The sequence below is a fragment of the Octopus sinensis genome, linkage group LG14 (assembly GCF_006345805.1).
Source record: "Octopus sinensis linkage group LG14, ASM634580v1, whole genome shotgun sequence".
Lineage (NCBI taxonomy): Eukaryota > Metazoa > Mollusca > Cephalopoda > Octopoda > Octopodidae > Octopus > Octopus sinensis.
The window spans coordinates 49836380-49861181 of NC_043010.1; the positions used below are offsets into that span (position 1 = coordinate 49836380).

The following is a 24802-nucleotide window of genomic DNA, read 5'->3' on the forward strand; positions in this document are numbered from 1 at the left end:
GAATATGCAGAATCATTCACTGCGTGCTAAAGTGGAAGAAAACTGCTATGCAATCGCAGTAAGTGGGTTGGGTTTTTGTCCGATTGTTTTGTTACTGTCATGAGGTAAATAATTCATGAAAAGGACAATTCAGGTGTAACAGTAAATAGTTCAACAAGAGGCGTTTATATTACAACCATAAGCTGAAGATAATGCGTATCAAAATTATCACTTTAACTGTTTTGTAGTAAAATAGTACTTTGGTCAAACTGTAGTCCTTCTTGCCTTCTCAGTCGGCCACCCAATCACATAACTTGTCCCCCCCCTCTCTGCGTGTGTGTGTGTGTGTGTGTAAAGAAAGTATGAAGAGAAGTTTTATGATTTTATTATAATACTGTGTAACATCTGTATCTTCATATTCCTCTGGAATATAAGGTCTTCATACTCTAGCTCCTTGGAATCCTTCAACTGTTGATTTGATCCTGTTTACTCAGCATTACCACCAAAGCAGGGTCTTCTCAAAGCAGGAGAGGTACCATTGCAGCTATCCTCACTCCAACTCTTTCTCACTAGAGTGACAAACATCCAATATTTTCTCAACCAAATGTTGATCTGGAGAAACAACCTCATTTCAAATGGAATTCCTCTAAAGTGACAGCTTGTTATTTATTGTTAACACTTTAGTATTCAAACTGGCCATATCCAACCAAAATATTCTACCTGTTTTATGTTCAAACTGGCCTTATCTGACCTCTGCCATCTACCCTATAATGTCATTCTAAAATTAAATAATCGCATTCATCAAAATCTCAAAGCTACAAGATAATACAAGGTTAATTCAAAACAATATAAAATAAGCATTACATTTGACAGAGTAGTCTGAATGCTAAAGGGTTAAAGATACATTTTTCTGAATTAATAGTGATGATTGCATCTTTCATGTGATCTAATATGATCTTCATCTTCAGGTTTAAGTCCTCTTTGGTAGCTGCACTCAAACATTTATCACCCTGAGTGACTATCTTATTTCTTTATATCATCCTCATTGGTCTTCTTTCTTTAATTTTTTTTTCTTTTGCAAATTGAAAAGTGGCACTTGTGGATTTTTTGTTCATATCATAGCCATATTAACAGACAAACAGGCATGTTGATAGTAGTAATGTCTTTGGAATTATTTATTTGAATTTGGTGGTACACACGTCTGAGATGGAATTTTGTAAAAATAGATGCAATAAACACTCCACCCTAGCTAATGAGTGAAAGGTGGATTCTGTATTAGTGATGAGATAAGAGTCCAAACAAATCTGATAAAACCTGCCTTTTAGTCACCACAAAAACACAAATTTCTAGTTTGTGTATAACTACAATAGGAGACGCCCATTTCTTAACACCAGATGGAATTTTGTCTAATATGCCCAGCCTTAGAGAATTTAATCTTATCAGGGTCTTCATTGTCAAGCATAATAGAGTTGATATCATGGGTTATCAAAGTTTAATACATCAGTTCCAAGAATAGCATGGCTTTTATCACAGTCCCAGACAATTACTGGTATGATTTCAAATTGAATGCCTGTTTGTAGAGTACCTTCAGAGAGGCCCAATGTTTGTAAATGTTGTTCCTTCTAACTTGGAAGTTGTAGTTGGCTTTCGAGAAGTTTTTGTTGACCAATAAATACATAAGATGTTGTTTGAAATTAAGGCAAAATTAATGTTATTCAATTTAACCTGGACCAAGATGGTCCTTCTCTTTCATTGTAGTGTACTTATAGTTATTTTAGTATCAGATCTTTCCCCAATTTGTTCTGCATTTTGAAAAGTTTTTCATTATGGTTGCAAGGTGTACATTGGCAATTTTAGGCTCTATCTCATATAATCTCTTATTGTATGAAGTACACATATGAATCAAGTGACATGTTCAAGTTGCAGTTGTCCTGATGTCTTTGATCTTTGGGATGCTTTACATTAATGGGTATAATTTCTTTTATTCAATATTTTATCATATAACCAAGCTTATTGAACTCATAGTATATATATATATATATATATATATATATATATATATATATATATATATTATATATATATATATATATATATATATAAAACACCATAATTTCACCATCCACTTTTCCAAGTCCACATGGGTTCACCGAGGCAAATTTCTATGTCCAGATGCCTTTCACGTTGCCAACTCTCATCTCTTTTTAAGTAAGCCAATATTTTTAAAGGGCCAGGCATGTTTTCATAGAAGATTGAAAACAGGAGGCACCACTTGTATGATGGTGACACTCGTTTGCAGCTGCCATGTGTTATGAAGACGCGGAGTTATGTCATTATGCTTAAGAATGCTTGTGTAGAAGCACAAGCATTTTCAAGGGAAGAATTTTTTTTATACACAGAGAAGTATATGTGATAAATGAGCAGATAAACATTCTTCTGAGCAGCCATGATTGCTCATATGTATATATGCGTGTAAGTGTGTGTGTCTTGAGATCAGCTGTCACCACTTCATGCCATGTAGTCCTGGTTCTTCTTCCTCTTCTTCAAACTCCCATCTACATTTTGTGATTGGCACTTCTTTATACAGCTGTCCTCATCTATACACATTACATGTCCAGACCAGTGCAGTCTTTTTTCTTGCTCATTACATTTCATTGCTTTGGTGCCTAGTTTTTCTCTCAGCATATTTGTTCTATGTTGTTCCTGCACATTTTACTTTGCACATCCAGTGGAGCATGCTTGCTTCATTTCTTTCTAGTCTTCTCAAGTCCTCTGAATTCAAGCACCAAACCTCACTACCATGCTGCATTGCAGTTCTAACACAAGCATCATACAATCTTCCCTGAATTTTTTCTAACATGTTGTTAGCTTTGCTACTTACTAAACTCTCAGAACAACCACCTCTCCTGCTAATTATGTCTCCAAGATAACAAAAGCAATCAACTACTTCCAGTGAGCCATTCATGGGTTTTTACGGAAAATTTCGAATTCTCTTTTGTAGTAAATTTTGCCCTGATGAGACGGTTTCTTGAGGTTCTTAGGCTTTAAATGGTTGTTTTTTTGAGGATTATTCTTTTATCTTTGTACTTTGTGAAATTATTGAGAGGCATGCTTTAAAGAAGGTGAATATATTTGACACTTGTGGATCATGGATATTGACAAATGGAATTACATTGTCTTATATTTTTTGTGTAGATGTCATAAGTTGAGACATATCCAGTTTCATTGCTTTATTTTGATGTTGCTTATTAGTCTTAAAGGATATTTTTGTTGTTTTAGAAAACTTCTTAGTTCATCTAAGTTTATTTGCTTACTATTGTGCATAATTTGTCTTGTCATTCAGTATGGGATGTTTCATTTGATAGATGATATGAGGAAAAATTTAACTATTGGCATCTATCTGTCTTTTTGAAGAATATGTCTCTTGTAATTTTGGTATTGTATAATGTTACAAGGATGTCCAGAAACAGTAGTTCTTTTTCGCTATTTTCTCTTGTGTACCTAATGGATGGGTGCAGGTTACTTAGAATGGTATAGAGTGTATGTAATTCATCTTTTGATCTCTACTAAGAAAATAAAGCAATCATCAAGGAAACATTTCCACTTTTCAATTATATGTTCCTTAAAATTTTGGTTGAATTTAGTTTATATTTCTTGATATCAAGATATTGATTTCTCAAACATTCTCAACTGTAGTTAAGTGATGTACAAGAAATTACAACAGTTTATTAGAGTTGCTAATATATTTCTATGGTACAGTTGTTATTTCTGATTTAAACAACAAATTAATTTTTTTTTTATTTTTCATTTAAAATTATATGATTTGTTTTATTTTTCTATCTGCAAATGTTAACTAGAAGGGAAAATTATTCCAAATTCTTAGGAAAAAAATGTTCTCATCCATGGTATCATATTTAAAGCTTCTTTGTGACTTCCTAAATGCTTGTTGGTCTATTTTTGAGTTTAATTATGAAACCTTTTTTTTTTTTTTATTTGTAGCTTCTCAACACCAGGCCAGGAAGACAAAGCCCATTTCAGAGATGTGCTAAAAGTACCAAAGTTGTATCAGTATCAAGAAAGACCCGGCAGAGACACACTTCAAGTGGAAGTAGCAGCAGTAACAATATTGATTCAGGAGATACAGGTAGAGTACTAAAATCATCAACATCATTGTCGTTATATCTTTCCATTTCTAGTTATTGTTGCTGCTGTGTTTCTTGAACAAACTATAACACAGCAGTAGTAAATAATTTTCTTGGAAGCAGCACACTTCCCATGCTGGCATGGGCTGGACAGTTTGTCAGGAACTGGCCAGCTGGAGAGCAGCCCACATTCCAGTTGTCTATTTTGGCCTGGTTTCTATGGCTGAATGCCTTTCCTAATGCCAACCTCTTCACAGAGTATACTGGGTGCTTTTTTTTACAAAGCACTGGCATGGTTGCTTTTATGTGGTACCGGCACAGGCACTTTTAGGTGACACTAGTACAGAAGCACTGTAAAAAATTTATTCAACATAAGACAATAAATTCTAATCGAGCTAAAAATCAGGATATGCTATAGATTCATAAATAGAGATGAGGAAAGGCATAAATCTCACAACTTCTTGCCTCCCCACAGAATATTCCCGAAATTTCAATTTCATGTGAACAATTTTACATACATATCACTGTGTATCACCCACATTTATTGTTGACTGTCGGAATATCATCATCAACATCATCGTTTAGTGTCCGTTTTCCATGCTAGCATGGGTTGGACGGTCATAGAAATTAATAAAATATTTTAGGAATGCTTTTATGTGGTACGAGCACAGGTGTTTTTTAAACAGGCTGGATGTGTAGGATATCTTATATTATTGTCTTCATTTGACCATCCACTCTGTTCTTAAATAGCAGATGTTGTCATTGGATGCAGTTGGCAGATTCATACAATGTTTAATAATTGACAGATGCTGTACTAGTTATTGTATACAGCATGCTTAATAGTCTCACTTAGTCTCATTTTTGGTTTTTATCCCCTCGTGCTGAATTAGTCATTGATATGTTGCAGGTAATATCTAGCATTCAGTTAACAACAGGGTGCTTCATTTGTTCCGTGAAATATTCAAATCTTCCCAAGTATTTCCCAAATGTGAGCCCCAAATATGAACTAGGATGATTACAGTTGAATGTTAATCAAACAATGAATGGCGTTTTGCTGCTAGAGTAATGATTGTAGGATGCTTGTTTCATAAACTTGTTTGATAACAGCAAAATTATAAATATCTTTTGTAATTCAATTAAGTCTTTTTGTAGTTTGTTGTAGCATTAACATGATTTCAATTACAATTTAACTTGGACCTATCCTTATTTCGTTATAAAAATAAACAGACTTGATAAGAGAAAAAAATAAAGTTATTTTGAAATCACCTGATGGTGTGCTAAGCTATTTCTATAAATCCAACACATTTAATTGAATACATTAAAATGAAAGAGGTTTTAAAATTAATTACTTTTGATCCAATATTAAACAAAAAGAGATTCTGTGGTGAAACTTTCTACTTTGAGTAATTACATTTGATAAAATAAAAGAGTATTTTATATTTATTAAAACGTTTATTTTATGCAATCTCTGCAGTTATATAAGTTGGTGCCCCGGCATGACTGCAGTTGAATAAAAGGATTTATATTATTTCTACACAATTCATCTATAAAATCTTTTTTATACTTTTTATACACAAATAATTTATTATCTTATGCACCCCAGTACTTAGATATTTGTGTTGGCATGATGATAATCATTTGTAGGTAAGGGTATTATATAGGCTGAACGCCATTGGATATTCCATTTGTGTATGAAATATGAATAAACATTAATTTAGGGATGGAAATATTAAAGAAAAATACTTTTGTATACCACAAGCATAGTATTATGTAGCATATTTCATTAAATGTTAGCTTTGGTTGCTTCCACCATGTCTGTGGAAAGATTGCAAATTAATCATTTTTAATATAGGCAGAAGATCTCAAATTTAGTGAAAGAGTTGACTAAATTGACCCTAGTACTTGACTGGATACTTCATTATAACAACCCCAGAATGATGAAAGATAAAGTTGACAGTACTATTTAACCCCTTAGCATTCAGACTACTCTGTCAGATGCAATGCTTATATATTCACATTGTTTTGAATTAATCATACAATGTTTCACGGCTTCAAGATTTCAGTGATGTGTTTGTTTAGTTTTAGAATGGCTTTGTAAAGAAGAGAGTCCAGCTCTGGTGGGTTTAAACATAAAACTACTTGGATATTTTGTTTGGATATGGCCAGTTTAAATGCTAACAGGTTAAACTTAGAATGAAAAGTGCAAGAACAAAATACTGCAAAAGCATTTAGTCCTATAGCTAAATGGTTCAGCAGCCAGTCTACTACCTTTATACCAACTTATACACAACACACAAAAACATACGTATATGACACAATGTAGGACTTGATATTAGCATGATGAAGTACCACTTCAGCATAATCATTCATGTGCAGTGGTATTAGAAACTGTGTGGTACCAAAGCAAAACAACTGTAAAATAATGATAAGGCTATACTAAATTCATTCTTCATCTTAGTTGCACACACACACACTCACACACACTATAGGCACAGATATGATTGATTGTTTAAGAAGTTTGCTTCCAAGCCACATGCTTTGGGGCTCAGTCACACTACACAAGCCCATGGGTATCACCTAATATAACCCTGGCCCAGCCAAAAGCCTTGAGTGTAGCTTTAGTAGATGGAAACTGAAAGAAGCTCCGTGTATACATGTGTGTTTATGTTTGCACCTGCTTCTGCAAAACACATAGCCTAGGAGCAGTGTTGTTGCTGTCAGTTTGTGTCTTCAATGCTGTGTGGAATAAGAAACCCATTACTTGAAAAATAGGTAAGAGTTTGTGAGGCAGGAAAGGTATCTAGGTATAAAAACAATGCCTCAGTAACAACATCTGTTGTCTAACCTTTGCTAGCACTGAAAAAAATAAAATGCACATACAAACAATAGTATGTTACGCAGGTGTTTTGGGATATAATTATATCAGTAATACAATGAGCCTACATGTTAGAACCTTGAGCTTTGCCACCCTACATTATCTATTTATGACAAAGTAGAAACTGGTGACACTGTATGAAATTGGACTATTATCTTTATGTCACAGCTAGCTGCAACTATCAAGAATGCATATATTTCTTACCATATATCCAATTTGTCAGAAATAGATCAGATGCTTCTATAAATTTTGCTATTTGCACACAAATTGTTTTTACAACCACATGCTTTTCCTAACATTTACTACTTAACTGTGGACTGAACATGATACCTTTATTTAACTAGTGCTTTTGTTGTAGTTTGAACTTCTTTACATGTAGTAGTAGGAGGAGGAGGAGGAGGAGTAGAAGACGTTAACCATCTACATTTTCCATCTCATCAAACCAAATTTATCAAATCCTCTCTGAATGTGCTAGATGTCAATCTTATGTTTTCTTTTCATCTAAGCAGTTTGCAGAATGTATTAAGAAAACAACTAACACTGGTGCAAGTGCGGCAGTGTGGTTAAGAAACTTGCTTCCCAGCCATGTGGTCTTGAGTTTTGTCCCACTTTACGGCACCTTAGGCAAGTGTCTTCTACTATAAGTTCCATGTTGACCAAAACATTGTGAATGAATTTGGGAAACGGAAACTGAAAGAACCCTGTTGTATGTGTGTGTGTTTATATATATGTAGGTGTGTGCATGTGTATGTTTGTATACCATTCTGTGACATCATATGATGGTAGAAAAGAAGCACATTGTTTCTAATCTGGTCCTCTAGGGAAAAGATTGCTGGTCATAGGAAATACAATCTTGCTTGGGGACAGGTGAGAGTTGAAGACAATAAGGACTATAGCCATAGAAATCTTTATCAACCAATTCTGTCTGGCCCATGCAAGCATAGAACAATGTATGTTAGATGATGATTTCATATATATATATATATATAGGGAGAGTTTACGAAAAAAAAACAAAAGATGAAGACAGGTGGTGTACAAAACAAACAGATGTATTAGTATAACGCTCAGGAATAGAAAAAGTCTTTTACGTTTCGAGCCTACTCTCTTCTACAGAAAGGGACAGAGAAAAAACAAGGAGAGAAAAAAAATATGTGTAGTGGCTAACGATCTAGGGAGAGAGCATTTCTGACCATTTAATAAAAATGATATTACATGGTTGTTACTCCTATGATGCATAATTTAAAGCATACTTAAGATTTGAAGTTCAGTTTAATTTCATACATATTGTATGGGGGAAACCCAGCTTAATATACTAAATATATCTCTGATGAAATATGTTAAATGGAAGAAAATACTTGGTTGATGAGAAAATGTTTTAGTAAAACACATTTGTAAGGTTTCTCCATAAGCTGTTTTTTAAATTTTTTTTTATATAATTATCAGTGATCTCGATCTTCTGAAGTGATATCAGTGTTGTTGGTGTCATATTAATTGTAAGCCAAGTACTGTTGAAAATACGAACACAATTTTTTTTTTTCTTTTAAGCACTTTTACATTTTATTTCACTTTTCCTGTTTTGTTCCAAAAACCGAAAGTTAGCTAAGAACTGTTTAGTTTGTGGATCCTACAGGCATCATGCATACCATGAAGAATATCAGCATCATGACTTTTAAGCAAATCTCAATCAACTTTTTATAGCTATTCTTTACATTGTTGAGATAGTACAATTTGATGGCTGGGCAGCTGCCAAACATTATTAAGAATAAAAGGTTTTACAGTGCACTGTAACTACCACAGGTTATGCAATCTATATTATTACTCTATTTTCTTCAGTCTGTCTAACAGGTCATATAAATACCATTTCTACTCTCGTAATTGAATAAATATTATTTTGAAGTACATCTTGCTGCAAAAACCACTCAGTAATTCATGCAAATATATTGATTCACCAAATTCATTTCATGTAGACATGTGTAAATTTAATGTACACTGCATGGTATATAATCTAAAATATGCTTATTCTTGTGCTACCGTCATCGCTAAGCATATATGCTCTATGAAAGCTTATAACAGCATATCAAAATTTTTTAAATGTATTCAAGAATGTTATTTTTATCTCTCTTTAATATCTTTTATTTAGAGATTTTTAAGTTTATCTTTTCTGTTCTCATGTGGGTAGGATGATTTTTTTCTTAAAGATTTGTATGTTTGGTTAATATCGAAACTGTTTTTACTGGTTATTAATCAGAAGTAAAGCAGAAATGGGACCTATAATTATTGGTTTCATATTTTGACACAAGGCCAGCAATTTGTTGATTACATTGACCCCAGTACTAAACCGGTCCTAATTTTATTAACTCCAAAAGGATGAAAGGTAAAGTAGACCTAAGTGGAATTTAAACATGGATGAAATACTGTTAAGCAAATCACTCAGCATGTTTATGATCCTGCCAGCTTACTGCATTAATAAAACCTATAATTATTAATTAGTTAATCAGACTGAGGCAAGTAGATTTATAATTAAATATTATTGGGAATTGTATAAAAAAAATTAAAATATTTTGTGTTTTGTAGAAGTATAAATAATTTATTGCTCATAAATTTTAGCAAAATCTTATATAGATATCCTCTGGGGCCATGTGAACCCCAGTTGAGAAACTTTTAAACCCTTTTGTAACCATAGTTTGTTCGACTGAAAGCCTTCAAGGCGATGCTCCAGAATGACCTCAGTCAAATGACTGAAACAAGTAAAAGAATATTTCTGTTGAAATACATTTTCTTTGTATCAACTATTTTAAAAAAATACTTCAGAAATTTGCAAAATAACTTTGTCTTTATTAAAATAGTATTTGGAACATATATTAGCAAGAAATTTTGATGGGAGATTGTGAGATTGTAAGTTTAGATCACTTTAAGATAGAAAACTTGTGTCACAGAACCATGGGCATCCTTAGGCAGATTGGTATCAAAAAGGTTAACCGAGGCAGGGTTTCCGCTGATGCCAATGGCAGGGAAATGTTCAGTTATCAAAACTATAACGAGGAAGGAGTGTGATGTGAAAGGGCAATAGATTGTGAACAATATAGTAATATTATGGTTGTAAATATATGAAACAAAGGTCACAACTTATACAAAGTGTGGATACGCATTGCGTTGCTTTCACGAGATATGAATGAGCTGTTATTTTATCAGTAATGATTAAGTGATGAAAATAATGTGTTCCAGATATAGAATTCACTATTTTCTTTTAAGAGTCACTCATCAAGGTCTTACAAACGAGTAAACAAACAAAATATTGTTTAATCTAAGTAAGTAATTAACCTGCTAAAAACATTATCTAAAACTTCCCTGAATACAATCTCTGCTACTTGAAATAATAAACCTACTTATGTCTTATCTCCTACGTAACATGTATGATACAGGCAAAAATGATTATAGATAGAGTGGCAACCAGATCTTCTGAAATTTTGCTAGCAGGAAGTTTGAATTTGAAACTGACTAAAGTCCAGAGAATTTAGTTCGTCAAAAGCTTATATCATCATCATCGTTTAACGTCCGTTTTCCGCGCTAGCACGGGTTGGACGGTTTGACCGGGGTCTGGGAAGCCAGAGGCCTCTCCAGGCTCCAGTCTGATCTGGCAGAGTTTCTACGGCTGGATGCCCTTCCTAACGCCAACAACTCCGCGAGTGGATTGGGTGCTTTTTACGTGCCACCTGCACAGGGGCCGGGGGTCCGGCATCGGTCACGATCGGTTCGAGCTTTTCTAGAGTTGAGTTGGGGGGGTCTAGCTGAGAAAGGTTCCACCAGTGGAAAGAGAGGGAGAGATAGTGGGGGGGTGCAGGTAATATAGGGAAGCACCAGTGGGGAAGGTTGGGTAAGGAGGAACGATGACAAGAAAAGGGTTGGTGCAGAAGAAATAATCGTAGAGAAAAGATAGGAAAAACGAAGCAGTTATTGTATGAGTACAGACGTTTAACAATAGTAACGAATGAGGTACGAAAGATAATGGGATAAAATGTTTTTGCAACTTGCTGCGAATATGAAGGCCGGAAGCCACTGTTGGAGAAGAAAGGAAGTCTAAAATTGGGAACCATAAATCGTAATGGCGACTAAGAAGAAGAAGAAGAAGAATGGCGGAAAAGATGGAAATTAAGGATTGAAGGATTAAAGGGTTAAATTTCGTAGAGAAAAGATAGGAAAAACGAAGCAGTTATTGTATGAGTACAGACATTTAACAATAGTAACGAATGAGGTACGAAAGATAATGGGATAAAATGTTTTTGCAACTTGCTGCGAATACGAAGGCCGAAAGCCGCTGTTGGAGAAGAAAGGAAGTCTAAAATTGGGAACCAAACTAAATCATCATCATCATCATTTTTATGTCTTTTTTTTTTTTTCACACTGGCATGGGTTGGACAGCACACTTCTTGAGGTCATAGTATTTCTGTGGTTGCATGCCCTTCTTGATGCTAACCCTTGTTTTTAAGTAAAGTATTTTATTCTACTGATCTTAGCATGGTGAATCACTAAATGGTAGGATATTAACAAAAAGTCATCACTGCTCAGGCAGAGTAAGTGCAAAGACATGTGCACCTGCGTGCGTGTACAGCCATCAGAGATTGTGTTCAGGGATGTTGTAATGTTTCATCGGTTAATTACTTACTTAGATTAAACTGTACTTTGTTTACTTCTTAAGTCCTTGGTGAGTGACTAACTCTAAAGGCAAATAGAGATCACACTTTGTATAAATTTATATTAATTGTGACCTTTGCTTCATAGATTTACCTGTTCACATGAAACATTTCCTGATTATAGTTTTATAACTTAACATCTCTCTACCATTACCTCAACAGAAGCGTTTTCTTAATTAATTTTGTAGCAATGTTTAAATTAGACATAAGACGCTTTTCTTATATGCTCTCATTTCATGGTTTGGTATTATTTCGGTAGAAGACACTTATCCATGCTACCACACAGCAGTGTTGAACAGGAGACCACATGATTGCAAAGCAAACTTAACAGCACAGTTATCATTGCACCTGAAGTTTTAGTTTTTCAGTTTTTTTTCTAAGTTACAAATTGAGTGGCTTGTATTAAGATCTCTACCAGAGAATCGATGGTTAAATACTTGATTATATATATATATTCTTTATAAGTGAGGACACTAAACAGAACTGGCTCGTTAATGATGGTCTTCGTTGGCATGAATCAAATGTAAAATATAAAACAGAAACAGAATAGCTGTATGTTGATGTACTAAAAAATTACTTTCTACTTCAGTTCACTGAACACCTGCATACACCTGTTTTTATTTCCATTTCTTTTGTGTTTCTTTTATGAAGCATCAAGTATTAAATTGGTTACTCAATCTGGTTGTGATTATTCAACCACTACCAGATATCTAAAAGTAAGAGAAATTGGTTTCGTAGTAAACTGATTTCTTTTGACTAAGCAGAATGATAATTTTTGCAGCAGAGGACATAGCCAATTTAACTAACTTCGGTGTATGTTTTATTGATCCTGAAGGGATGAAAGGTAGTCAATGCAAATATGATGTGATCTGGGAATGTACTGAAACAAGACTAAATATTATAAGATATTTAGATTGATACCAAGGTGGTGAGCTGGCAGAATTGTTAGCACCTTGGGCAAAATGCCTAGTGGCATTTTATCGGTCTTTACATTCTGTGTTCAAATTCCACTGAGGTTGACTTTGCCTTTCATCCTTTCAGGGTCAATAAATTTAGTACCAGTGCAATTGACTAGTCCACCTCTCCTCAAATTTCAAGCCTTGTGCCTTTAATAGAAAAGATATTTAGCTTGATACTCTCACATTGTTATCAACTTCCTATTAATTACAAACCAGTGATGCAGTCAGTCACCTTGCTTGAATAGTAACCAGAATTTTTCTCTAGTCATGCTTTCTTATCTTATATATATAAAAAAATACAAGACAGTATGCATTGGAGAATGTAATCTTAAATACACAGTTTCTGAAAATAACATGAGGTGTCATAATAGTGTTACTCTTGATTATAAGGTTTACTGGACTAGGACTGACTAATGGTTAAACAACAATGGCTTACTAACCATTTGGGCCGACAAAAGAACCTTTACAACAAGGACGTGTCACCTAGGTAAGCAAGGTAGGCAGTGCCTACCTTGAATAAAATGGATCGATAGCAACATTTTCCTTTTATGGCAAAATATTAAAATTTTTTTGTTGATCAGGTAGGCATAATTTGTCCCTGTCTTTTAATCTCAGTATTTAAGCACACATAGTATTTCTGTAGTACACGTGCTGTGTACATTCCTACAACGTTTCCTTTCCATGCTGTAAAGACAGAAGTAAGTCTGCCTTTAACTCAGTGACATGGCTGCTTCACTTGTTTTTTGTGTGTTTTACTACATAAATATCACTAATTGCCTACCCTGAGTAATTACTGACAGCACGTGCCTGCTTTACAAAGTCTCTTGACTTGCTAGATATTGCAACCAAATCTCTGTTTGAAAAGAGGTTAGAGTGCTGAAATATCTTTGATCAGAGAGTCAAAGTTGACCTGGAGATAAATAATAACAATACCTTACTAATCATTTCTTTAGTAATAAGTTAACTATAATGTATGAAGCTATTACACCATTCAATTGACCAATCAATAAAGGTGAACATTAAGCATACATTTGCTTGTAATATGAAGAACTTAAAATTAATTCAATGAACATAGATGAACAACAACTCTTGAAATCAAATATGGATCATATAAAAGCTTTCATGTGCTCATTGATATGAAGAAATGCAGACCAGTTTTGAAGAAGAAAAAAACATTTGACACTTAGCTAATGAACTATTTGGATAGTCAGGACTAAATAGATGGGTAGAAAGAATGATTTATGCATACATACATGTGTATGGTTGTTATATTTTAATTTGAATATTAAGAAAGGCGGCAAGCTGGCAAAATCATTAGGACGCCAGGCAAAATGCTTAGTGGTATTTCGTCTGCCATTCTCTGAAATTTCAGAGAAGGGGATAAGTCAGTTACATTGACTAGGGGATAAGTCAGTTACATTGACTACCAACTGGTAGTTATTTTATTGACCCCAAAAGGATAAAAAAAAAAATAGTCAACCTCTGTTGAATTTGAACTCAGAACAGCAATGATAACCATTCTATAGGCATGTTTACCCTTGATGTAAGTCTAGTGGAATCAGCCTGATGCAGTGTGATGAGGCCAGACCTTTTGAATTACTGGTACAATCTATCCAATTGTACCTGTTTCATAGTTTGACTCTGCATGACACCATAAGCAAGTGTCCTCTTTTGATAGCCCTGGGCCAACTAATTTTTTGTCAATGAATTTAGTAAATGGCCACTATATAGAAGCCTTTAATGTGTGTACATACATATACAAATATTAGCATTCTGTGGCATTGTCCTGTCACCAGCTGAGCAAATCAGTGATATGCTGTTTGCATTCCTTGTTGATATTATGACCAGTTGCTTTATGCTTTTGAAGGCTTGTGGAATAAGGAAAATAAATCCCTTAATGAGAATAAAACAGATAAGGGTTGACAATAAGTAAAGCATACAACTATAATATCTTGTCTCGGATAAGTCTCCGTCCAGGTAGCGCAGAAAAATGGACATTGAATGAATGAATGAATGAATGGATATGTATGTGCCCTCTTTTTATGGACAGACACAAGATATGTAATCAGTTGCTTCAACTATAAAAAAAGAAAGAAACGAAAGGAAAAAGAAACTTTAAATCAGATTATCAGATAACTTCAAATGTTGACACACACACACACACACAAAGAAAAAGAGAAATTACTGACAATCTGTTTCACAAAAGATAACAGAAGTGTCTAGTGTACCAAACTTGCGGAATGTCTAATGAATGTAACTTAGCCAACATAATCTTGCAGTTAGCTGGCTTCTCAAATACAAATAGAAAGCTACTTAATTATCATCCATTTGATCGAGGAGAAGGGGTGGGGGTGGGGGAGAAGACAGAAGAGATATATATAAAAAAAAAAAAAGAAAGAACTGATCAAAAAAGACTGATTAAAAGTGTACTTAGAATGGACAGTTAAAGATAATGGTTTCATTGTTATTGATGCAAAGTTAAGCTTAATCTAATGGGAAAGTGTTGTAAATACCGACTAGTTATTTCGTAACTAACCATCTAAGCCATCATAGATTACCGATGGCTAATCCACGTTTATCTTCATGAATTTGCTTTTTTTAAAAAAAACTTTTTTTATCTATTTATGTGGTTGTTGTCGATACTATTATTATTATCTACATGCTAAGTTAGTGAAGTCCCTAATGTGTCAGACAAAATGCTTAATGACATTTTGTTCTGGCTTTTTATATTCTGAGTTTGAATTCTGTCAAGATGGACTTTGCTTTTTATCCTTTCGGAATTGATAAAATAAGTACCAGCTGAGCGTTGGGGTCAGTATAATTAACTACTCCCTCCCCACCAGATTTCAAGCTTTGTACTAGAATTATTAACAAAGATGGCAAGCTAGCAGGATCATTAGCATGTCAGACAAAATACTTAGCAACATTTCTCCATGCATGGTGTTCTGCATTCAAATGCCACTGAGGCCAACTTGCCTGCCATCCTTTTGGAAGGAAGATAAAATAAATACCAGTTGCATATTGGGGTCAATCTTATCAACTGGCCCCGTCCCCCAAAATTTCAGGCTTTGTGCTTATAATAGAAAAGATTATTATTATTAAGGCAGCGAGCTGGCAGAATCATTAGCACACTGGACGAAATGCTTAGTGGTATTTCGCCCATATCTACGTTCTGAGTTCAAATTCTGCTGCAGTCAACTTTGCCTTTCATCCTTTCAGGATCGATAAAATACGTACCAGTTGAACACTGAGGTCAATGTAATCAACTCATCCCCACCTCCCAAAATTGCTGCCTTTGTGGCAAATTTGAAACCATTATTGTTGTTGTTATTCTGCTGAGGTCCTCTCGGGGCCAATAAATAAATACTAGTTGTACACTGGGGTTGATGTAATTGATTTATCTCCTTCCCAAAATTGCTGTCCTTGTGCCAAAATTTGAAATGTTTATCATCATTATTTTTATTATTATTATCATCGTGGTGGTGGTGGTGAGCTGGCAGAATTGTTAGCACATTAGGTAAAAATGCTTAGTGGCATTTCGTCCATATTTATGTTCTGAATTCAAATTCCACAGAGATCAACTTTGCCTTTGGGGGTTGATAAAATAAGTACCAGCTGAGCACTGGGGTCAATTGAATTGACTTGCCCCCCTCCTCCCATCAAATTTCTGACCTTGTGCCATAGTTTGAAATCTATATTATTATCATTATTTGTAATAGATATTATTTCCACCAGAACTATCATATATGGGGATCTGCTTTTAACCTGTTTTAATATCTTTATATATAAAACTCTAGTTGTGTGAGTGTCTGTCCCCTTCGATTTAGATTCCTAACTCTTCCCACATTTTGCGGTGCAGTTTAACCAAATTCGGGTATCTTATAGTCGTGATTCATATCGAGCCCGTCTGACTATTAGCGCGCGTCAACGATTTTAAAAATAATTTAACATCATTTTTTATTCCATTTTAATGCATAAAATGCATCGTGTGTCGATGGCGGCGGAGTTGGCGTCCATGGTCACACCTGCACCTGTTTGCTTCTCCCCCTTCTCCCCTCCCTCGTGAAGCTGTGGGGAAGGGAGTGTAAAGAAATCAACGTCGTAATGCGTTGTGAAGGAAACCAGCGTTCTTTTAGAACAACGACTTCATGGCTTGAAGACACCAAAACAAAAATGGCTAAGAAAGCCCGAATTTATAAGGGAAGTAACTCTCTAAAAATGCTTATATAGTTATTTCCCTTACAAACCCGAGCAACGCCGGGCGATACTGCTAGTTATTTATAAGAACAAAATTGCCTATGGATGGATGAATTGTCATTCTAATAGATGTTAAATTGGGTGTTAAAATTCTACTGCTGATATTTTGAAGAACACATGCAGATTCCACAGAGTAATCTAAAATTAACACCAGTGTTGTTGTTGTTGATGCCTAAGTCATATTTATTGGCTAATAGGTCTTTTTGCATATTACCCAATGTGTTCAGTAGTTGGGTAGGGTGTGCTTTAAAGAAATTTGACTGGTTTTTTTCTAGCATGCCAAACAACCATGTAAAAGAATTCCTCATTATTCAGTAGATTTATCTGTAATCTGTTTTCTATCACAGAAACAGAAAAATAAACAGAAATTCTATGAATTGCTGAGATGTTAGCTTAAATATTGTTTATAACCAATTTGGAAAATAAATACTTGCCATGAATGATGTATTTCTCATCAATTTGGGTTTTCCAAAGATAATTATATCAAATTTGCATCAATATGTTTAAGTTTATAGTGATACAGAAGTGTTTGATATAAGTTTATATTGTTTACCTGAAAAATTCTATCTTGTTCAACAGTTACATTATATTGTAACACATAAGCAGTTTCTTTTTCCTTGAAAATTTCTTTAAGCATTTTCTTGCAAAACCAAATAGAGATTTGTTGTTGCTTGTTCTATAAAATGACTCGTCCACAAGCTTCTTGATATTCATATCACAAATCTTGTGATTAAAGTTTCAAGAAAAAAGGTTATTTGGTATTTGTAGTGCTGTTTAGTGTCATTTAATCACTACCTGTAGAGAAATTGTTAAAAACCTGTTTTACTCAAAGCTGACTGAACCAGAGGTAGTTACAACTGAGATGGTATGAACTCATTGGTGTAAACGATTTGTAACTTTTTGTTCACAGCTACTGACTGGCCAGGTAGAGTAGCTCTACTCTGATATGCAAGGAAAATATTTCCTCTTAGAGCTTGTATATTATTTCTGTGTAAATATGAGATCTACATATGAAAACTCAAACATGCACTAAGATGGTGGTGGTGGTGGAAGCTGCAATGGTGGGGAGGTCCATTAGATGAATGTATGCAACAGCTAATATTTTAGCTGGCTCAGGCCTTCAGTATTGTTCAGAAGAGTTCACCACATCATTAACCCTTTTAACAAGCATTTGTCAGCTCGTTGAGAGTACATCTGTGTAGTTACAGACTGAAACATTCTTGACTGTGTGGGGCAGTGTCAGAGAAAGATAATATTTCTTCTGCAGCAATCTTTACTGTGTTTAGACTGTGAATACCCGGCTAAAAATATTACATATAACAAGTGTCTGAGAAACTATTTCACTAAAGTATGTCGTTCCTCTGACAGTGCCTCAGTATGTGTCGCTTCTTTGTGTACGTCTATTCCAAGTTTCGCTATGAAAGTAGTTTTCAGTTGAAGTGGTTATTTCATGAATGTTATAAAAAACTTCATCAGTTTCTTGTATTTGTCTTGTGTTTTATGGGCTCGGTCTATCTCATTGTTTTTCTTTTTAAGTGTTTCATTTTTTTTTTTTTTGTTCCTTCATTTTGACCTCTCTCTTTCCCCACTAGTTTTAAGTTACACACAAGATATAACTAATGCCATTAGCTAAAGACATACATGCTCACTGAAAAGAATGTGGATCCTCTTAGTATATTTGTGGTCTGTAATTTTACAGAAAACCTTATTAAAGTACTAACTTCCTTTCTCTCTGGAGCTAGTTAGATAAGTATCAAGCATATATTACTATCAGTACAGTGGACAGTACTAACTCCCCATTTTCATCTCCTTTTCTGTCCTTGTGCCACCATTAGAAACCAGTTCTACCACTCTCCTCAAACACAATGCAATATCAAATGGTGGAGTTAAATCTCCTTCAAATCACACCACACTAGATTACCTTACTGAAAAGGGCAGGATTGTCTTTATTCAATCAGTTCTAATTTGGGAGCTGAACAACCACTGTGCATGCCATTTATTTATTGTTTTTTTAACCCCCTTTTTCAGAATTCTTTATCTATATCTCAATTTCACTTTTCTTTGTTTAACAGGCTGTGATGTTTCAAATACTCAGAGCAACTCAAGAAAAAAGAAAAGAAAAATTTATCCTTTGAGGGAAGAGAGTGTAGATGTAGAAACAGCAGGTAGTTTGCCAAAGAATCAGTGTGAGGAACCAACTAGTAAGAGCCAGAAGTCTGCAAAGCCATCCAATGCAAGGACACCAAAATCCAAGAACAAGCACTCCAAAAAACCTAAACGCATTAGATTAAAATCGAAACGCAACAAAAACAATTTCAAAGGTGTTTCAGGGGTTAATGTGAAGTCTAAGGCAACAAGTGGATCTCGAGCTGTTAATGCAAAGGGTAACTTAAAAAGCAAGCGATTGTCTAATTCTGCTCTGGGAGTCATTTCTAATCATGAAGTGAAATCCACAGAGAATGAAGTAGCTAAAAAATCTGAACTTCCGGAAAAGGTACCCAGAAAAGAATTTTCTGCAATATTAACCAACAAAGAGCTTGAGAAACTGTGTATAAGAAATAGCACTGTATCTATCAAGGTAAAGAAATTAGAGGATTTTCCTCCGGAAAAAATCTCAATATCTTTACGTGAGAAGAAAGTAGTGCCAACAAGCAGGGAAAACAAGAAAGCAGAAGACCTCATATTGTCTGTGAAAACCCAAATTACCAAAGATGAATCTGGTAGTGACAATAAGGAATCTTCTTCTGACTTTGAACTGAAGGATAAGAAACTTTGCAACAACACCCTTAAAGATGCTTCATTTTCTCTGAAAGCAAAGTCTGCAAATAATGGTGTGAAGACTTTGTTGGAACAGAGTATTTTGGCTGGTATCCAAGATAATATGCATTTTAAAAAACAATTCTTATTAGCAGGTAACAACAACAGCTCTGGAAAGCAGTCCCCTAAACAAAAGTCACATCTAAAAGAAGAGCCATCTTCACCTTCATCACAACAACAACAAAAACAACAACAACCACTGCCACCACCACCACCACCATCATCACAACAGCAACAACAACCACAGCAACAAAATCCTTTAGCTGCTAATATTGACTTTAATCGACCAGTGACTGATCAGATTACAAAGTTAGCCAAAGCAGAAAAATTATCCCAGAATGGAAATGATCTCCCACAATCTTCCTGTTCTTCTACTGCTAAAAGTGAAGCAGAATCTGTCTCTGTTAAGAACATTAGTCCTATTGTTTGCAAATCTGCTGATATACCAAATGAAAAATCGTTCTCTTCAATTAAGAAACCTGTAGCATCAGAGAAAATGGATTATACAACTACAGACCACAGTGAAGAAAGACAGATATCAAAGTCTGAGTGGTCTCGTGTAGAGGAAATCAAAAATCATAAGTTCAGTCCTACAGCAAGCCCATTAATTATAGATAAACACGAACCTGTTCACCCATATCGTGATCCAGAACTCATGCGTAAGAACCCTGTACAGAGCATGCTTACACCCCACAAACCTCTCAGCTCTTCATACCCTAATGTACCAACAGCCATTCCTGCAGGGCACGGATCTCTCCCTACATCAAATCAGCTATCAACCCATCAATTGCAGAGGACATTAATACCTCAAGTTCCTTATCCACCACACCAACTTCAATCTTTGGGTTCTCTACCACCAGCTCATTTACCTCTACCTCATGCAGCTGCCCTAGGCCAGATTGAAGCCCGCGGACTCACTGCACCACCACTTAGCACAATTGCTCCACAGCAACAGCAGCAGACGCAACATCCTAGTCATTTGACTGCTTTGCAATATCCAAATACTCCACTTCCTCTGATATCTTCATATAGTCCGTTACACAGTGGCCTAAACAATACACAGCTTGATGTATTGTGGCAACAGCAGCAGAAGTTTGCAGGTGTTTCGAACCCACAGTTTATGTTAAATCAACATCAAGAAGGTTTGATAAGAGAAGCCAACATTCTGCACGAGCGTGAACTGGACCGTGAACGATTAGAAAGGGAACGTCTTGAGCGTGAACGGATAGAACGGCATCTTGAGCAAGAAAGATTGGAAAGGTAAGTTGCACAAATGTGTTTGTGTTATTTAAAAAAAATTTCAATAGATTTAACCCTTTTGATACCAATCTGCCTGGTACTATAACACCAAATTCCTGTTTTGAAGTGATCTTAATTTAAATTTTCCATCAAAATTTCATGTTATGCTATAAGCACCAGCTTGATAATGGCAAAGCTATTTTACTAAATTCTTCATTATTTAAAAAATTATTTGAAATAAAGCCATTATATTTTAGTAGAAATACAGTAACAAAAGGGTTAATAATTAGCTTTGAAATTATATTAGGCAGAGTTACTGAAACAGTTTCATTACAATTAAGAAGATAATTTTGTATCAAAAACATAAAGCATGCATAACTGTCATTTGCAAGGAAGTATGACTTAGCACCATGTTGTCACTAATTGCTTGAAGTGTCTGTCTAGTCATGATTAGGCTTTGATACCCTCTCAGCCTTGAAGATGTGACAAGGAGAGAGGCAAGCACTTGGCTGGTACCCAGTTTCAGCTCACTGAACTGGAGCAATGTGAAATGCAGTTTCTTGTTCAAGAGAACACATAATGCACCACCCAGTCCAGAAACTGAACTCACAACTTTATGATCACATGGTCACCACCCTAACCACTAGGCCATGTACCTTCATCAACTTTTGTTGAAGAGTTGACTTCAATAGTAAAACAACAGATTAAAAAATATTTACAAGTAAACATCATTTCAGAAAGGTTATTCTAACCATTATGAAAGTGTTTTGTTTCTTTTTTATTAGCTTCCTTTCAATTACAAGATAATTGCAGGAAGAATTTTTAATGTTTGAAATGCTAAAAGGTTTCTGAAAATTTATATTTATTAGATTAACCAATTCATCTGCATAAACTTAAGACTAGTAGATTAATTTTGTTTCAGAAGTGTCACAAGCAAGCCACATTGATAAGCTGCAACTACAGTGAAATACTGTATCTGTCATTCTTGTGATCGCTTCTGACGTGATTTTGTTTCATCCAACTAAAGTTTATTGTATTTTATTGACACAATATGTCTTTGAAAAGGATTTTTCATGGATAAGAAACTGCAGCTTCTGGCATTCATAAAATATACACATGTTTACTATGTTGTATTGATAATGATTTCATTATAGAGCTGCTTCTGTTGCATAATTTGAACTAATTCTGCTATTTTGGCACCATTGCAAACCAGCAAATAGTTTAGGCACTGCATATACTTGAACTTAACTGAGGGTAGATTTAACTTGACCTGAAAACTCAACTCCTTCTTTTTCAGCAACTTTAAAAAATAAATATAAAAAAAAAAACGTTCTGTTATGATTGAATCAGATGTTCAGATTTTCATTACATTTAGAAAATAATTATAATTTTTCATTCTATCATGCAAATACTACAGAATGTTTGTTTTTCAGCTAAGGTTCCCTTTAATTACTGGGAATCTGAAGGATAAAAGAGTACATGTATCTGTGTATTTAATACAAGCAGAATATGAATGGATGCATGCACTTTAAAAAGTGGGGGGAAAAAAAAAATTATCGTTGACAAAAGGAATGAGTAATGAGTACAGAAAGTTTGAAAAAAAACAAAAAAAAAAAAACAAGTAAAAAGCAGATAGTAAAAGTAGGTTGGGAGTAGTAAATGTCAACATGGGGGAATCACTGAATCTTGACACTCAAAGAGTCCTGTTGGCATACAGCTGCTCTTCATATTCCAGAGTGGTGTATGTAGAGGGGAGTACAAAACACATTTTATGTCTGACAACAGTGAGTTGATTGTTGTAGCTTGAGAACTTCAATGGGTTCATAGAGAAATAAACAAGCAGTTCTATTGTTTGTTTGTGTATTCAGATCATAAAATAGGCAGGAGAGAGGAGCTAGAAGATTATCATTTAATGATGCAACTTTGAATATGACTAATAGCTTTAGTAAGAAGGAAGTGAAGTTCTCTAGGAAGAAGGCATGATAGCGAAGTTATGGTTACTGTATTAATGAGGAGCATAAAAAGATCCATGCCAGTTTGGGCTTAAATGTTTTAATCCTAGTTTTTCATGTCTAATACAAGCTTGACAGGTATAGGAAATATATAATTGACTTGTGATGAAGGCTTATATATACGTTTGCTTCTTTTCAAAGCCAACCTGCCTGTTTTACTTGTGAAAGAAGATTATCTGTTCAAACTAATCAATAAACATCAAGAAACGGGAAGAATAGCGCCAGGGGAGTGGGGTTGCTTTGAAACAAGGAACACTGTACAATCCCTTTGAACACAGAGCATAAAACAAACCCCAAAAATTAGATAAAATAAATGACACCCTGTGCTGTGGATAAAAATGAAAATATCCCTTGATTGTTAAGAATCTAAGATTGGGTGTTAGTGCTTGGAAAGAAAAATTATATATGTAGGAACATATCTTGTTAAAGTAGGTTTAACATGGATAGCTGGGAAATGCTGAGTAGGAAGCTTTTAGTTATCAATAGCATTTGGTTATATAGACAGATGGAGGCGAGGAGAGGCTTTTGGTTTTAATAAACTTTATTTGCAGCAATAGAGATTTTGGGTTAATCAACTGATTTACTATTCAGGGCATTCGTGATAATCTTTTATAAATTATAAAAACATTACTCTTTTACTTGTTTCAGTCATTTGACTGTGGTTATGCTGGAGCAGCGCCTTTAGTCGAGCAAATCGATCCCAGGACTTATTTTTTATAAGCCTAGTACTTATTCTATCGGTCTCTTTTGCCGAACCACTAAGATACGGGGATGCAAACACACCTGCATCGGTTGTCAAGCAATGTTGGGGGGGACAAACACACACACACACACATATATATATATATCCATATATATGATGGGTTTCTTTCAGTTTCCGTCTATCAAATCCACTCACAAGGCTTTGGTCGGCCTGAGGCTATAGTATAAGACACTTGCCCAAGTTGCCACACAGTAGGACTGAACCCGGAACCATGTGGTTGGTAAGCAAGCTACTTACCACACAGCCACTCCTGCGCCTAAATGTCTTTGATTGCAAATTGATTGCAATTTCTCTTAGTTTAGATTAAAGATAAATATTTGTATTTCTAACCATAATAGCTTTGTATTTGGAAATGATTAATTAAAATAAATTAGTACTTGAACAGTATGTTTATTCATTAAATAATATCAGTCTTGAATAATGCTTTCTAAACATAGTTATCAAATAGTTATACTTTGCATAGTTAACATTTCATTATTGCTTCTTGTTAAATACAAGCAAATCAAAGCAGAATTAAAATTGGTTTAACCCTTTAGCATTTAAACTGGCCATATCTGGCCCAAATATGCTACCTGTTTGATGTTCTAGCCTACCAGAACATCTGCCTATCACATCTACTCTTCAATGCCATTATAAAGTATACGATCACTTCATCATAATTTCGAAAATAATACATGATTAATTTAACCCTTAGGAGATGACAAGGCTGATCTATAAGTTGAATGGCGAAGAAGATTATCTAAGTTCTTTCAATTTCCTGCAAGAATATATATAGTTTTGCAGCAAGCTGGCAGAAACGTTAGTACGCTGGGCGAAATGCGTAGCCGTATTTCGTCTGTCATTACATTCTGAGTTCAAATTCTGCCGAGGTCGACTTTGCCTTTCATCTTTTCGGGGTCGATAAATTAAATACTAGTTACACACTGGGGTCGATGTAATCGACTTAATCCCTTTGCCTGTCCTTGTTTGTCCCCTCTGTGTTTAGCCCCTTGTAGGTAGTAAAGAAATATACATGTAAAGTAATTACTTAGTTTTTTTATAATTTTTTCTGAAAAATAAGTGCATGCC

At 34.8% G+C, this 24802-nt stretch overlaps 1 protein-coding gene across 7 annotated transcripts in view; it reads left to right on the forward strand.

Moving 5' to 3' along the window:
* Positions 1-24802, forward strand: part of LOC115219521 (probable JmjC domain-containing histone demethylation protein 2C) — a 321052-nt gene that overhangs the window by 252291 nt on the left and 43959 nt on the right. For all 7 annotated transcript variants that reach the window (XM_036509010.1, XM_029789698.2, XM_029789699.2 and 4 more), the window contains 2 exons: positions 3979-4123; positions 18976-20980. In XM_036509010.1, coding sequence (XP_036364903.1) covers positions 3979-4123; positions 18976-20980 — 2150 coding nt within the window. The remainder of the gene's footprint in view (positions 1-3978; positions 4124-18975; positions 20981-24802) is intronic.